Source organism: Hippocampus guttulatus, chromosome 5, assembly GCF_054856545.1.
Source record: "Hippocampus guttulatus isolate MCC_2025c chromosome 5, RoL_Hgut_1.0, whole genome shotgun sequence".
Lineage (NCBI taxonomy): Eukaryota > Metazoa > Chordata > Actinopteri > Syngnathiformes > Syngnathidae > Hippocampus > Hippocampus guttulatus.
The window spans coordinates 4,852,331-4,868,404 of NC_141265.1; the positions used below are offsets into that span (position 1 = coordinate 4,852,331).

The 16,074-nt window shown below is 40.8% G+C and overlaps 1 protein-coding gene across 2 annotated transcripts; it reads left to right on the forward strand.

The window, feature by feature from the left end:
- The first annotated feature begins 482 nt into the window (after positions 1 to 482).
- dgcr8 (DGCR8 microprocessor complex subunit) lies at positions 483 to 16,072 on the forward strand. Of its 2 annotated transcripts, none has more exons than XM_086111670.1 (14): positions 483 to 570; positions 935 to 1,893; positions 3,133 to 3,295; positions 6,054 to 6,196; positions 8,198 to 8,537; positions 9,434 to 9,631; positions 9,827 to 9,928; positions 10,243 to 10,341; positions 10,830 to 10,912; positions 11,032 to 11,132; positions 12,175 to 12,281; positions 12,443 to 12,570; positions 12,745 to 12,858; positions 14,547 to 16,072. In XM_086111670.1, the coding sequence occupies exons 2-14, from the start codon at positions 1,210 to 1,212 to the stop codon at positions 14,628 to 14,630; spliced, it is 2,346 nt and encodes a 781-aa protein (XP_085967796.1). In that variant the 5' UTR covers positions 483 to 570; positions 935 to 1,209; the 3' UTR covers positions 14,631 to 16,072. The 2 variants fall into 2 exon arrangements, with proteins under 2 accessions (XP_085967796.1, XP_085967795.1); XM_086111669.1 differs by having other exon boundaries at positions 516 to 632.
- The last annotated feature ends 2 nt before the right edge of the window (positions 16,073 to 16,074 follow it).

A 16,074-nucleotide genomic window follows, 5' to 3' on the forward strand; every position in this document is an offset into this window, starting at 1 on the left:
ATTTATTTAGAGTGGACTTTATATTGTGAGCGTGAGTCCAAGGCACATTTATACAATAATGACGGTCTTCAATCTGAATCTTGATACCTGCCAAGCTTTTGTATGGCCCCCGTGCTGACCAAAATATTTTTAGCATTTCGTTTGAATAATGGAAAATGTGTGCCATTTTTACTTTAGGATAGTAATGTATACGATTACTTGTTGATATGAAGTGTATGTGTCTGTGTACGCACACGCACGCGCGTGCACACACATCCACACTTACAAAGATACATACCCTTCATATCAGCTAGTAATCGTATACGATCATGTATACACACACACACACACGAAGAAGAGGGTTTTTTTTCGTCTTTGTTTTCCTGTATAACAAACCTGTTGCGAATGATAATGTGGCGCCACTACTGGTAGACTCCAACAGTCAGCAGAGCATACACAGTGACTTGTGGGTGATTTTGACTGACAGCGTTTGTAACCAATGATCAACACGCCGGCACATGCAAGGCGGAGCCTGATTTTGAAGTGGAGTTGTGCACCTCTTCAAGATGGCGGGACTACAAATGAGTCTGGGTAAATAAGACACGTTACGTAGGTAGTTGGTTTCTGACGAGATACTTAAGTTATATGTACTGGTGAGTATTTGCGCAAGCCCACGTAAACTTGAAAGACTTAGGTATTAAGATGGTTATTGTATATGGACGACAGTATAGCTCGATGGTCGCTTGTTCGAACACCTAGCAGTAATGCTAATGCTTGTAGGGCCCCGCTGCTCCTCTGTAGACGATCTGGTTAACGTGCACATTTTTATAAATAGTATATGGCTTGGAAACGCGTTATAGTGAATTACTCACGATTACTCTTCGTAGATAGGTAGTACGACAAAGACGGTGCTCGTGACCATGTGTTTGCTGATTATGCTCTCGCTGTTTCCTAGCTGCCAGTGGAACCGCAGGAGGATGTTGATCGCAGCCTTGATCCCCCATTAGGCTGAATGCATTGTGATTTCCAATAATTGAGACAGTGATTCTGAAAGCTGTCTACATTAATGAAAAGAACAATGTAGTCAGCTTAGCCTATCCATCTCTGATACGTGTTCTATCCTGGAATGTGCTTCTGCATGCATTCTACTTTTGGACAAGAACAAATAATCTAATTAGTTTATAAGATAATTCCAAATCTTTAAGGCAGTTTAGATTCTAAATAAAAACTATGGAAATAGATGATGTTCTCCCACCTCTCCCTACGGAGCCACCTAATGATTTTGGCCAAGATGAGGGCAGAGCACCTCCACCACCTCCCCTGCAAACGTCCAGTGACGCAGAGGTAATGGACGTTAGCTCTGGTGGTGATGGATACATATGCACCCAAGGGGATGTCGAAGCAAATCCACAACAGCCCCTCAACACTGGCACAATTACTTTCTGTAGCCAGCCCTCAAATGATGCCAGTTACTCCAACCCACTGTGCCCCAGAACAGCTCGTCACGCTCCCCCTGTAATCAATTTCCTGCCCGATAGCAAGCTGCTTAGGGATGTTAAGGTTCGAGTTAGCTTCACTGAAAGCAGTTGTGGCAAAGACAGGAAGGTTTTGTATACAGGTGAAGAGCAAGAGAGAGTTAGTGATGATGGTTTGGACCACATGAATGGTGAGTTTGAATTCTCCAGTGATCAGAGACTAGCTGAAGGTAGCTCAACAACAGCACATGGATCAGGTAGGGTTTTGGAGGTGGACACCGACATTGAGAACAAAGTGGAGTATGCCGTCCTGGATGAGTTGGATGATGTCGATGAGAATTTCATGGATAATGAAGATGAAGCCAATGGCGGCTTTAAGTCCAATGTCAGAATTCAGCAGGAGCCAGCAGATGACGAGACCATGGCTTACACGTATGAGGTAGGTCTGTCTTCCTACCACTGTCACCATGTCTTGTCTTTCTTTAAACCTTCCATAAAAAGAATGTCTAACACTGTCATTTGGTATGTGTTCCTACTGACACTTGCATATTTCTGAAATTATGACAACCCTTCATCGGTAGCAGTTTAGTGGTGTTGTAATGCGGTGTCATCCCATTTTAACATCAAGCAATTTAACATAAACCTCAAGGATAGAGATCGGACTTGCAGCTGAGACTCCTTAAATCTAAACTATTCCGCAAGATTCCCCTGGATCGGGATGCCCAAACTTTTTGAACCGAAGATGGACTTTTCGATCAACCAACCTCCCGCGATCGACCCGTTACCGCGCACGCACATACACACGCACGCCATGATGAGCAACAGCCTGACACGGAGGCATGCGATGCACTTTTGCAGCCTGTTAACGATCGTAGCTCACACGTACCATTTTAAAGAGCTTCCCTTGGCCCTCAAGATTCCTATTCTTTGCCCGTGCCCTCTGTGAATTGTACACGAAACAAACTGAATGAGAATAATGATAACGATAAAAGATATAGCGCAACAGCTCTGATTACAAGCTGCAATTGCAGACGGCTGAGCGCTAACAACTTCTGGTGACGCAGGTCACGCACCATCATAGGTTAAAGATTTACCTGCTTTATTTTATTTTATTTTTTTAATACTTTTTGTGAAAATGAGACTGATCGGATGATTAGGGTGCAGTATACATTAACACCAAAAAATATATTACTAACATGCACAAAGACACACAAATGGTTGTTTTTTTTTTGTTCTCCTCTCCTCCCCCCCGCGATCGACTTCGGACCAATCCGCGATCTACCGGTCAATCGCCATCGACGTAATAGGCACCCCTGCCCTAGATCATAGGTGTCAAAGTCCAGTCCTCGAGGGCATGTTTTCCATCTCTCCCTGCTGCAACACACCTGATCCAAAATGATCAGCTCATCAGCAAGCTCTATAGGAGCCTGACAATGATCCAGCGAGAAGATTAATTAATTAAATGTTGATTGATTGATTTATTTTTGGACAGAACTATTCTTAATTTGATCGCCATTTTAGATTTTAGACTCAAATTAAGGCAGTAAATGTTAATCTTTAACATTCATCATCATCAATTAAGATCTTGAAATCAAGGTTTACCTGTGGAATTTTGAACATATGCCCCCTAAGTACCATGTATTGTGACGTTTCTTTCCTGAAATTCTTACTCTTCAAGGGGGAATTTGACAATGACGTTGACGCTCTGCTCGAGGAGGGCATGCCAGTCCCGAAAAAGATGCGTCCAGCAGAGGACAAATATAGTGGCGATAGTGATCACCAGTCAGAAGGCGAAGGAAGTGTTCAACCCATGATGACCAAAATTAAAACTGTCTTGAAAAGTAAGTGGCAAATATTTGTTTTTATTATGCACTGTTAAATATTTATCATGATCATACGAAGCCTTAAATTTGTGTTTAGGCCGATGCCTATTTTTGGCAGGAAATAAAAGAACCAGTTACAGATTCATCGGATAATTCATTTAATAAATATCTAATTATATCAAGTATAAACACCAACATTTTTTGTTAACAGAGCCCGTATCTGTTATGTTTGTAAATATATTTTATTTATTGTTCTAGATTTCAATGAAAATGTTCAATATTATTGAGGGTAAAAATGCATTTGCTTGGGGGGGGTTAAAGATGTTCTATCACAGGGGTGCCCAAGTCCAGTCTTTATTGTTATTGGAACAGGCCTAGGTGAGTGATCTGTGGCCATTAAATATGGAGTAGTTATAGCTGTGGATAAAAAAGACAAGAACGATTGACAAATTTTAATTATAAGTTAAGGCCTGTTATCTTCAAAAGTCAGAACCAACAAACAGCGCTTCAAACACAATACTCTTGAGTAAGGTACAGTGAGGCACATAAGTATTTAGTCAACCACCAATTGTGCAAGTTCTCCTACTTGAAAAGATTAGAGAGGGCTGTAATTGTCAACATGGGTAAAGCTCAACCATGAGAGACAGAATGTGGGGGGAAAACTCAGAAAATTACATTGTTTGATTTTTAAAGAATTTATTTGCAAATTAGAGTGGAAAATAAGTATTTGGTCAGCTACGAAGAAGCAAGATTTCTGGCTGTCAAAGAGGTCTAACTTCTTCTAATGAGGTTTAACGAGGCTCCACTCGTTACCTGTATTAATGGCGCCTGTTTTAACTCATTATTGGTATAAAAGACATCTGTCTACAACCTCAGTCGGTCACACTCCAAACTCTACTATGGCCAAGACCAAAGAGCTGTCGAAGGACACCAGAGACAAAATTGTAGACCTGCAAAACGCTTGGTGTAAATAAATCAACTGTGGGAGCATTTATTAGAAAATGGAAGACATACAAGACCACTGATAATCTCCCTCGATCTGGGGCTCCATGCAAGATCTCACCCCGTGGCGTCAAAATGATAACAAGAACGGTGAGCAAAAATCCCAGAACCACACGGGGGGACCTAGTGAATGACCTACAGAGGGCTGGGACCACAGTAACAAAGGCTACAATCAGTAACACAATGCGCCGCCAGGGACTCAAATCCTGCACTGCCAGACGTGTCCCCCTGCTGAAGCCAGTACACGTCCAGGCCCGTCTGCGGTTCGCTAGAGCATTTGGATGCTCCAGAAGAGGACTGGGAGAATGTGTTATGGTCAGATGAAACCAAAATAGAACTTTTTGGTAGAAACACAGGTTCTCGTGTTTGGATGAGAAAGAATACTGAATTGCATCCAAAGAACACCATACCCAGTGTGAAGCATGGGGGTGGAAACATCATGCTTTGGGGCTGTTTTTCTGCAAAGGGACCAGGACAACTGATCTGTGTAAAGGAAAGAATGAATGGGGCCATGTATCGAGAGATTTGGAGTGAAAATCTCCTTCCATCAGCAAGGGCATTGAAGATGAGACGTGGCTGGGTCTTTCAGCATGGCAATGATCCCAAACACACAGCCAGGGCAACAAAGGAGTGGCTTTGTAAGAAGCATTTCAAGATCCTGTAGTGGCCTAGCCGGTCTCCAGATCTCAACCCCATAGAAAATCTGTGGAGGGAGTTGAAAGTCCGTGTTGCCCAACGACAGCCCCAAAACATCACTGCGCTAGAGGAGATCGGCATGGAGGAATGGACCAAAATACCAGCAACAGTGTGTGAAAAGCTTGTGAAGAGTTACAGATAACGTTTGGCCTCCGTTATTGCCAACAAAGGGTACATAACAAAGTATTGAGATGAACTTTTGATATTGTCCAAATACTTATTTTCCACCATGATTTGCAAATAAATTCTTTAAAAATCAAACAATGTAATTTTCCGTGTTTTTCCCCCACATTCTGTCTCTCATGATTGAGGTTTCCCCATGTTGACAATTACAGGCCTCTCTAATCAAGTAGGAGAACTTGCACAATTGGTGGTTGACTAAATACTTATTCGCCCCACTGCACCTGTCTTTTAAAGTTGCGATTCAAATTTAAAAAAAAAAACATTATTCTGAACAGATTGTTAGTTAATCATTTACCTGTCAATATTTTGAGTTAACTTGGTGTTGAATGTGATGCAGTGGAACATTTGAGGACTGGTGCACCATACAGTTGGGCGCACCAGTGCAAACAATTAATCTAGAGCCCCGTGGGTCAATTCCTTGCATAAATTGAATTACTCATCTAAGCGTTGCTTGGGAAATAAAATTATCTTTGTTTTGAATGACCATATCATTCTTGTGTTGATAATTTCATGATTCTATCTAGATTTAAGGGGACTAAGAGTGGGTCTTTGAAATGAACATTGAAAAATCAACACATTTTTAAACACCGTCACTTAAAGAATACAATGTTATGGTATAGTTTTATGTGTAATAAATAATGAAACCAGTGTTACTTGTGTACAACTGCTGCAAATGTTTGGAATACATAGGTAAAAAGAATCGAAAAACATAATTGGCCGATTATTTAAGTAGAAAAGTTGAAGGGTAGAATCAGCCGATTTATTGGTCAGCCCCTAAATTGTATTGACTACATGTTTTGACGTAAAGGGTGATAGGGCCATAGGCTCTAAAGTCTGCACCACTAAGTAGTCCAGAATCACTCCTGTCTTTACAATGGGTGTATGTACATACTAGGTCGGGGACGTCCACCCACTGAGCCACTTCCTGACGGATGGATCATGACATTCCACAACTCAGGCATTCCAGTCTACCTGCACAGAGAGACCAGAGTAGTAACTTGGTCCAGGCCCTACTTCCTTGGATCTGGCAGCATAAGGGTAACTTGCATATTTTGATTCTGGTTCATCATAACAGTAGAAACTTCTAGGGGTGTCCTGATTTGATATAGATTTCGGATATCGGTCCACTATTTATATTGTATCGGATTGGATTGATATTGAAACGGTATCCGATCATATCGGTCTAAATTCAAAATCTACGGTATTAACACTCGCATACAAGCAGCCCATTCCAGACTCCGCTCCTGCTCTTCTATCCACAAGATTGAATGTGAAAAAAAAATGCTTCTGAATGTACTGAAGTCAACTTTATTTTGCACTTCAAAGAGTAGTATACTGTTGTTTTTAATTTACTTTGTTCTGGTTATTTCTCTTTTGTATTTGCTTTATTCCAGTGCAGTACATTCTCATGTTTGAGGTTGAATTTATATACGAGTGACCCAAATGTTTGGAATAAATGGGTCGTATTTTCTCATACCTCCTGTTGCTGACTATTGTTCTTTGAATAGTATCATTTGATCAAGTCTCTTCTAACATTTCATACTAAAAAAGAAAGGAAATTAAAGCATGTATCGTTCCTGTTGATATCTTACACTACTCCAGGCTGCAATCTTGGTATCGTATCCGGAATGATAACGTTGTATCGGGACACCCGTGGTAACTTCCTATTGTAGATATATAGTAGAGAGAGGTCTTTGAACCTTAGTCGTGACCATCTATAAGAACAATGGCGATGTCCAACAACCTATCAATTTACAGCCAGGTCGCTAAATATTGACATTGACACAATTTCCATAATTCCAACTCTATACAATACCACAATGAATTTGAAATTAAACTCGGTGTGCCTGAAGTGCACACTCTGAGCCTTAATTTGGGAGCACCTGTATTTTCACCCGCATAATGTGAACAGTGTCGGAATTGGAACACATCTTATACATGCTTCCTCCCACTTTTTAAGGGACCGAGATTATGTGGACAGTTGGTTGCTCAGCGTTCAATGGACAAGTGTGTCATTCCTTCTTTATTTCACTTACAAGGAGCAGATATTAGCAATATTGGCTGTTCATATTCAGCCAAATGTTTCAAAACTCATTGAATGGCACTTCACAATACGGATGGACAATGAACAGAAGCAGACTGTCAAAGCAACTAAAGAGTTGAATGAGAGAAGTCACCTGACGTGAATCGGATCGAACATGCATTTCACTTGTTGAAACTGAACAGGGTTCCCTCGTGCACCCTGGAAAACCTGAAAAATGGTTGACCAATTTTCCAGTCAAGGTAAACACATGGAAAAGAATGAACCCTGGTGAAAAAATATTAATATTTATAATTATTATATAATTATGCTTGAAATTACCAGTGTGCTAAAATAATAAAACGGTTGCAAAGACCACAATTTTAATGGTTGAAAGAAATCTTGCAGCTGTTTGCAAATTTGATCAAACCCTGACCAAAAAAAAAAGCTACATGCACACACACTTGCAATCTTGCAAGCTGTATTCCATCGTCTTGACTTACCGGTGAAAATAATTTAAATGTCAGCCTTTAAGTGAGACCTTAGGTTAGTGACATTATTTTGAACGGTTCTTTTGGGGATGAATGATGATGATGAAGAAACAGGAAATGAAGACAGCTGTAGCAGAGCCCTTCACAAGAGACAAAACGCAGTGTCTGTTGATGCCCATGCGTTCGAGACCTCAGGCTGTCATTGATTTGGGGGAAAAAAACATTGTATTGAAAAGTGACAGTTTGATTCTTGATTGTTAGTTTGTCCAAATATTTTTGATCCCGTAAAAAGTTGAAGGCACACATAAAATGTTATAATTCCAACACCTCTTACCTGATCATTGTGTAAATAACCCAAAATTTAAGCTCGGTCTGCACTTCAAGCACATCTTGATTGTTTCATTTGTTGTACAGAGCTGAAATGCTGCAAATTGCGTCAGTGTCCAAATATTTCGGGACCTGACCCTAAGTATTTAAAGTGCTGTTTCCCCTGTTTTTCACAACACTTGGTCTGCCACTGTGATCTAGAAACATGATCCTCCAACCAGCAGCATCCCCTGCTTACACTATAAGAAGATGAAGGAACATGAAGAGAAGGAACTGAACGGCGTTGTGAATCCACAAGCAGAAGTGTTACCTGTTAAGCCCAGCGAGGAAGCAAATGGTGATGAACATGTAGAGAACTCAGAAAATACAGCTGAGGTGCATGATGGCGTACCCGCTTCCACTCCTGCTGACTGTGGCCCAGAGCCTGAGGGCATCACCAATGACACTCAGCCTGGTAAAGAGGCCCCACCCTGCGACATTGCCCAAGGAGCCCTCGGACAAGTCAGGGCCAAAGTGGAAGTATGCAAAGATGAGTCCATTGGTAAGATTTTTTCACTGGAAGACTGGCGCTAATTAATGTTTGTGCATGATGTTTGTTCATTTCAAGTTAGCTTCTAACTGAAAGCAATGCTTTCCAGTTATTTTCTGTTACGGCGCCCTGCTAGGAACAAGACAACACTCTGCTGCAACTTGAAATAGAGTATTTAGTCTATGAAATTGTTACAATTCTGCATGTCATTGTATCCTTAACAATAATGAAAACAAAGAAATATCGATCAACCAAAATGATTATTATTATTATTTTTTTGTAACTAGCATCTTTATTATTTCAACCACACATAGGACCATACAAATCGGAACAAATGAATACAGAGGACGTGATTATTTTATTGGCAATGTTTTATCCGTGTTTGTTCACTGCACTTCATTTCTCCCGCTCTGTGCTGTGTGTATGCATGCTTTGTGCAAAAAGAAAAGAAAGTGCTCTTCAGAACATACACACTGCAGCTTATTTACTTATTGACCCATGTACGACATGCATATGCATTTTTTCATACAGTGTGAATAGTGTCATTTAAATTTGTTTTTGTAAACTATTGAAATAGATTGAACAAAAGAAAAAAATCTGAACTGGGCATCAGGTCCTGCAGTGTGAACATAGCCTTATCCACCCTGCGCACACTCTGACAGTGAGAGCGCCACTGCCACCTACTGTAATGGATATGCAATTACACCTTCTTGCTGGTGTGACCCAAAAAAAAGCATGTTCCATGAGGTTCACGCGCGCCCCTTAGCATCATACCCGTACCCACTGTTTGATAAGTACTGAATTAATAAGACGGGAATGTGGTCCACGTTTCCAAGGTGTTTGATAGCTTTGTTTTGCCAAGGTAGCATTCAATAAACCACAGCACTAATGCTATAAATCCTTGGCAGAACTTGAAGACTTTCGCCTATACCTGGAAAAGTGCTTTGACTTTGAACAAGTGACGGTGAAGAAGTTCCGCACATGGGCTGAGCGAAGGCAGTTTAACAGGGACATGAAGAGGAAACAGGCTGAAACCGAGAGGCCAATCCTGCCTGCAAACCAGAAACTCATTACACTGTCAGTCCAAGATGCACCTACTAAGAAAGGTAAAATACGTTATATATATCAAAACTCGAATAGTCGAATGATACTTTTGACATAGATGGTGTTTCAAAAAGTGTACGTGTGTACAACAGTCAATAGAAAGAATGGAAAAAAAATGAAAACTGTCAATTTTGTTTTTGACTCGGCAATGAAGGTAATCATGTTCTTTCTATGTTGACTTACTTTATATTCACCAGAATTTGTCATCAATCCCAATGGGAAGTCTGAAGTTTGCATCTTACATGAATACATGCAGCGTGTCCTGAAGGTTCGGCCTGTTTACAACTTCTTTGAATGTGGTAAGTTTCACCTTGAGAAAAGTTGATTCTTTAAATCCCCCCTGACACTCTGAAGTTGAAGTCTGTAGCCAGTATCTCACTGGCGGTTAAGGTTTGCAAGTGTGTGCACACTTAGTGAATTTTTTTTTTGGTCAGGGATTGTTCAATGTTGCAAAGATGCTTGTCAGACATCCCTAAACAGTTGTAATGGTAATGACACCCCCCCCCCCCCCCAACGTTTGCTAAGTTCGCACACACTTGCAAACCTTGGTCGCTGAGTGAGATACGGCCTTAAAGCCTTTTCAGTCATTGAGCCATGTTTTTATCCCCTGCAGAGAACCCAAGTGAACCCTTTGGCGCGTGTGTCATTATTGACGGCGTCACCTACGGCACAGGGACTGCAAGTAGTAAAAAACTTGCCAAGAATAAAGCTGGTAATTTAACTGGACACTTTGTGGGATGGTGCACATTATAATACCATACAAAGTAGGGATGGAATGATAATGGCGATATTAAAGGATAATGTCGTCGCCATATTAGTATTTTAAAAGAAAAAAAAAATACTTTTCACCCACTTCAGCTAAACACAGCATTGGGAACTACATGATACTTTGCACTGCTTAGCCAAGAGGAACACAGGACAAATAAAATGACTGGCTAAGAATATTCCTATAATATTGTGTGTGTATGAGCTTTTTTTGTCTGCCAATATCATGGCTTTTTAAATGTACTGTAATGTGACTCAGTTTTTTTTAATTGCCAACCTCCCCACAATATTAGGATAATTATAGTATTGCAAGGGTCATGTCGTGATATTGTATTGTGACATTTGCATATTGTTACATCCCTAATATAAAGCAGCGGTGGTGCGATTGCATGTTACTATGCTTACCTTACTCTGACAATTTTATGTATACTGCAGCAAGAGCCACACTGGAAATCCTTATACCAGACTTTGTGAAGCAGACTTCTGAGGAAAAGCCTGTTGAGGCAGATGAACTTGAGGTACATTCAATCCTTCCTTAGGAACAATCTTGGAGTGAGCATGCATATCAACTGTGTGAAGGTGAATGTCTCTTAACAGAAATGACAGGACGACTAATGTTGAGCGTTTTACCCCACAGTATTTTAACCATATCAGTATAGAAGACTCTAGAGTGTATGAGCTGACCAACAAAGCAGGGCTTCTTTCACCGTATCAGATTCTTCATGAGTGCCTTAAAAGGTGGGTGGACAATCTTGCAACCACACAAGCAGTTCCATCAATAGTTTTGAAATAGAGAGCAATATGACATCTTGGGTAGTCAAATCAAATCTACTCCCTCCTATTACAGCCGAGATAGGGGGGTTACATCGAAAATGGCTATTTTCTCAACTCTTGATTCTCTTTAGATGCTGAAGCCCAGTTTGCAGTCTCAAATATTGTTGGTCACGTTTTGTTGAGAGGCTGGATGCAGTCTTATCTCAAGCAGATGTAAAACTGAGCAACGGCAGTCCACAAGCACATCACATATGAACTGTTTAGAAAATGGTCAAACTACAGTACATGTTTTTGCATGACTAACACTCAAGTATTGAAGCCCCCAGACACATAAAATGATGTTCTTGGGACACCAATCAATATGGTACCTGGCAAACATCTGATGGTTAACATAAGCACACAGTTGGATGCACTTGTTGCTTTGCGGGCTCTTTGTCCACAAAATGAAAGGAGCACATGTATAACATTAGTATTGTCTTTTCAAATTCCGATTTTCAGCCTAATCCTTCTGTGTTCCTCATCCCCACGTAGGTGGTAGGAACGCTATCGATAATTTATTACTACATTCTCTCTTTGTCCCGCTTGCATGTTCAAACTTGTTCTTGAAGCCACAATTCATCTTCTGGTTGTTGTTGGTACTTTGTCCAACTGCGAACGGCGCAGTAAGTTGCAAAGATGTGCTGTGTGAACAAGTTGCTGCGGTGGCTGAAGAATGTTGAGAAAAGGAAACCAAAAAAAACCCAAACAAAAAACGCTTAAATAAACCACTCCAGGTCACAAAAGGCGCAGCAACAAATTACTTACTGCTACTTCTGATGTCTCATAGAAAGTCATGTCCAAAGTCGTTTCTACATCAGATCGCCCCTGAATAAGAGGATAGAACTGAATAAAATCAAAAGTAAATTGCTTTTTAGTACAACTGCGACATTTTCATGTTATTTATTCTGTTCCAACTAATCTTGGTATGCAATTGTGTGTTATTACCTATTCTCTTGACTACCTATAGAAACCATGGGATGGGAGACACAAGCATAAAATTTGAGGTGATACCAGGGAAGAATCAGAAGAGTGAATATGTGATGACTTGTGGCAAGCATACTGTGCGCGGTTGGTGTAAGTGGTTTCCTTTCTTCCTCCTTTTGTCTTGGAGATGTTTTAATTTCAATTAATGTGAAATTGAAAATGTTGCCAGTTGTGCGTGTCAGATGAGGATGATACCTGGATTGCCATCTGCCTAGAAAGTGCATTCATTTTTGTTTTATCTCTCCAACCAGGCAAGAACAAGAGGGTTGGCAAACAGTTAGCATCTCAGAAGATTTTGCAAATGCTTCATCCTCATGTGAAGAACTGGGGCTCACTGCTGCGAATGTATGGCCGAGAGAGTAATAAGATGGTCAAGAAGGTAGGTTTTAGTTTTCAGGAGGTCCATCATTTTTGAGAGCACGGTCTCTCACAGTCCATTTTAGGTTAAGGGGTCGCTCACATCACAGTGGGATGTGGCTGCCCACCACATTAGACAGCAACCTCACCGACTACTTTCAACGCCTCAATGACTTGATGTGCCTGTTTCATATAGGAGAGCTCAGACAAAAGTGTGATCGAGCTTCAACAGTTTGCTAAGAAGAACAAACCAAACCTCCATATCTTGAATAAACTGCAAGAGGAGATGAGGAAGCTGGCTGCACAAAGGGTAAGTAGTTCAGTGTTGAAATATGTGATGTTAGGCGCGGTAATGCATTTTAAATCATCAAAGGCTGGCTTCACCTGCAATTGATTTGCATACACTGCTGTTTATATCTGCTCTATTCTCTCCTGGGCAAAATTTCTAAAATTAATAATCCAGTGATGACAGTCTGTACTCTACTGTAATCGCGTTGTGTATTATTATTACTCGTACTCATCTTCAGATTGATGCAGTGACTTAAGTCCATATCCCCTGTTAAAATATCTGGGTTTTATAGCGTCAAACATTTTTGAATAATCATTTCAAAACATTTTCTCACTTTCAATATGAATTATTATGTGAGCATTTCAATTGAGAAAGGTGTTTAGACAGGCTTTGGTGGGCAGGAGGAACTTGTAAAAGACTGCAGCACTACAGCCAAAGTGATTGAAGAGACGGGGGTAGGCGATAACGCTGTGCTGGAACCAGGAAATGCAGGATAGGATAAAGCTAAGAGCATAGCTATGAAGAAGTGGGACACTGAGAGACACGTAGAAAGAGGTGAGGAGACAAGAATGCAAGGAGATTTGACATAAGGTGGAGGTAGCAGAGGCCAAATAAGTAGCAATTGTATGCCAGGTTGCACAAAGAGCAGCAGAATAATGGATTGAAAGGAAAGCTGCACAGCCGGTAAGTGATTAAGGATGGAAAAAATGTTGAATACTGTAGATGGAAAGAAGACTTTGAAGAGCTGTTTGTTCCATGAGGACGACTGGATGGAGGTGATTGTTATGAACCAGGAAGTAATAATCATTAGTAAGCAAAAATTCAGAAAGTCAATGAAGAGGAAACACGGAATGGCAAGTGATGTGGAAGTATAATAGAAGAGGTGGCGGTGGAGTTTTTGAGCAGTTGTTGAAATTTCAGCAGGTGAGAAGTAGAATGGGAAAAGTGGGCTGCTGTCCATTTGGAATAACAAGGGAGATGTACAGACTTGGAACTTTAGAAGAATGAAGTGCCAAACTGAAGTTACTGGAAAGAATAGTACAGAGGTGCCGGTATTTGAGAGTAGCAGTTTGGTTTCATTTCAAGGAGGAATAGCACAGATGCATTAGTTGCCTTGAGAATGTTGTTGGAGTACAGCAAGGCGGGAAGGGGCTGCATTGTATCTTTAGAAATCAGGAGAAAACCTGTGACTGGATACCCTGGAGAGAAAATGTGCTGCCATGTGAGAGGCCAGGAAGTATGTTAGAAGAGCACAAGGCATGAACAACAACTGTAGTGAGGTGTGGTGTGAGTGTGACAGAGGAGTTTAGGGTGCAGGCGGGACTGCAACAGGGATCAGCTTTGAGCCCCTTCCTTTTTGCAATAGTGATGTATTTGTCTTAGAGATGAAGTTTGATTGTAATCCCCATTGAGCATGGATGTTTGCAGCTGACATTGTGATCTGCAGTAAAAGTAGGGAGCCCCTGGAGGAACATTTACAAAGTTGTAGGCATGCACTCACTGCAAAGGAGAGGAAAGAAGTTTTGAAATGATGTATCTTAATCATTGGATTTTTAACAGGTGTGTGTAGAGGTTTTATGTTCAGTCTTTTGTCACACATCATGGCAGTTCACGCTTTCTGTTTCCATTACTAAGAGTGTAATATGATTCCACGATCAGAATAGTGCCTGCAGAAAAGCTTTATAGTTTGTATGTTTGTATTTGTATAGGAGGAAACTAGGAAGAAACCCAAGATGACCATCGTGGAATCTGCCCAGCCAGGAAGTGAACCTCTCTGCACTGTTGACGTTTAAGCAGAAAGCTAGCCAAACACCACACCCACTGTTCCAGCACTGCAACATCGTCGCTATGTAGTATCACATCATCATGCTGTTAGAATTGCTTGCTTCTTTTGTCCGTGTGTAGTTGGATTGGCTGATAGACATCAGAGTAGGAAAAACAAAATGCACTAACAGACCATAGCGCAAATACCATCTACCTCTCTAGATGCATCCCAGCTATGGTACAAGGAGCAAGTCACCCACGGTGCAGATAAGATGGCGTGTCATAAACATCGTCAATTTCAATGCATGCACGTCGGACTGCAAGAACCACTACCTACCATGGTTTTGTTTTTTAAAGTGTCTTAATAGCCGCATTTCAATACCAGCACCTGTGTTTTTATTAGCGCGTAACATATTTGAAAGGGACTGCTTGTATTTATACCATTGAATTGGGATTAAAATGGCTTGTATTTTATTGTCTGGTGTTATGGCTAGTATGGGGGACTGCAAATATGCTTTATTAATTTTCCTTGAGAATTGATTTGGTTTGCATGCTTGAAAACGTTGTGAAGTGATGAGTACTCGGAACAATTATGCACTTGTGTCCTGTCCTACAGATTTGTCGCCCGGGCCACACATTTATTTTCTTGGGACTTGGCTTTACAACGCTCTATTTGGGTACTAATGCCATGCACACCAATTAACATTTCATTAGCTTTGTGTTTCGGTGCCCTTAATCTAAATTAAACGCTCTACATGTGGCCTTAGCTAATCCATTTCACAAAGGGCTTTGAGTCTATTGATCGGACCTAAAACTTGCCCAGGGAATGGAAAAGACCAAGCCCCCCTCTACAAAATAAAGCATTTACCTAGCAAATTAGTGTTTTTAAAGAGAAGTATGTCCACAGCATGAGCTGAGGTGTCTTAATGTACTTTGTATCGGTTTTGTATGTTTACCTTTCTTCTGACAGCTGACCATGCGTATGACCTTAAATAAGATGTATAGCGCAGAATGCAAACCTTGAACAATTTAGTTCGAAGGCCGTCAAAGGTTCAGTCCAACAGTCGCTTCTGAAACTGCATATACCAAAGCCTAAAATCCAGTCATATGCATTTTTTAGACTACCTAACGTTGCTGCAAACGCTACCGTTAAACGACTATACAAGATAAAGACACGCTAATATAGAAGACTGCTGTGCATTAAAGTATTTAACTTGTGACATCTTTTGAATGTGAGGCTGTTGTGATTTTGGTTAGTTTTAAGAATATGCTATTTCTTTTCCATTTTCTGCGCGTGCTGTCTTGCCAAGTGTTTCAGTGTGAGACTTGCTTTTACATGTTATGCTCCTGACTTGCACCAGTGACTTCTTTGGGATGGTGTTGCCCTACGATATGAAGTACAGTATGTGTTGTAACAGGAATTCCATGACTGGTGATGTTTGTTATGCAAAATAAAATGTATTGAATAATCTG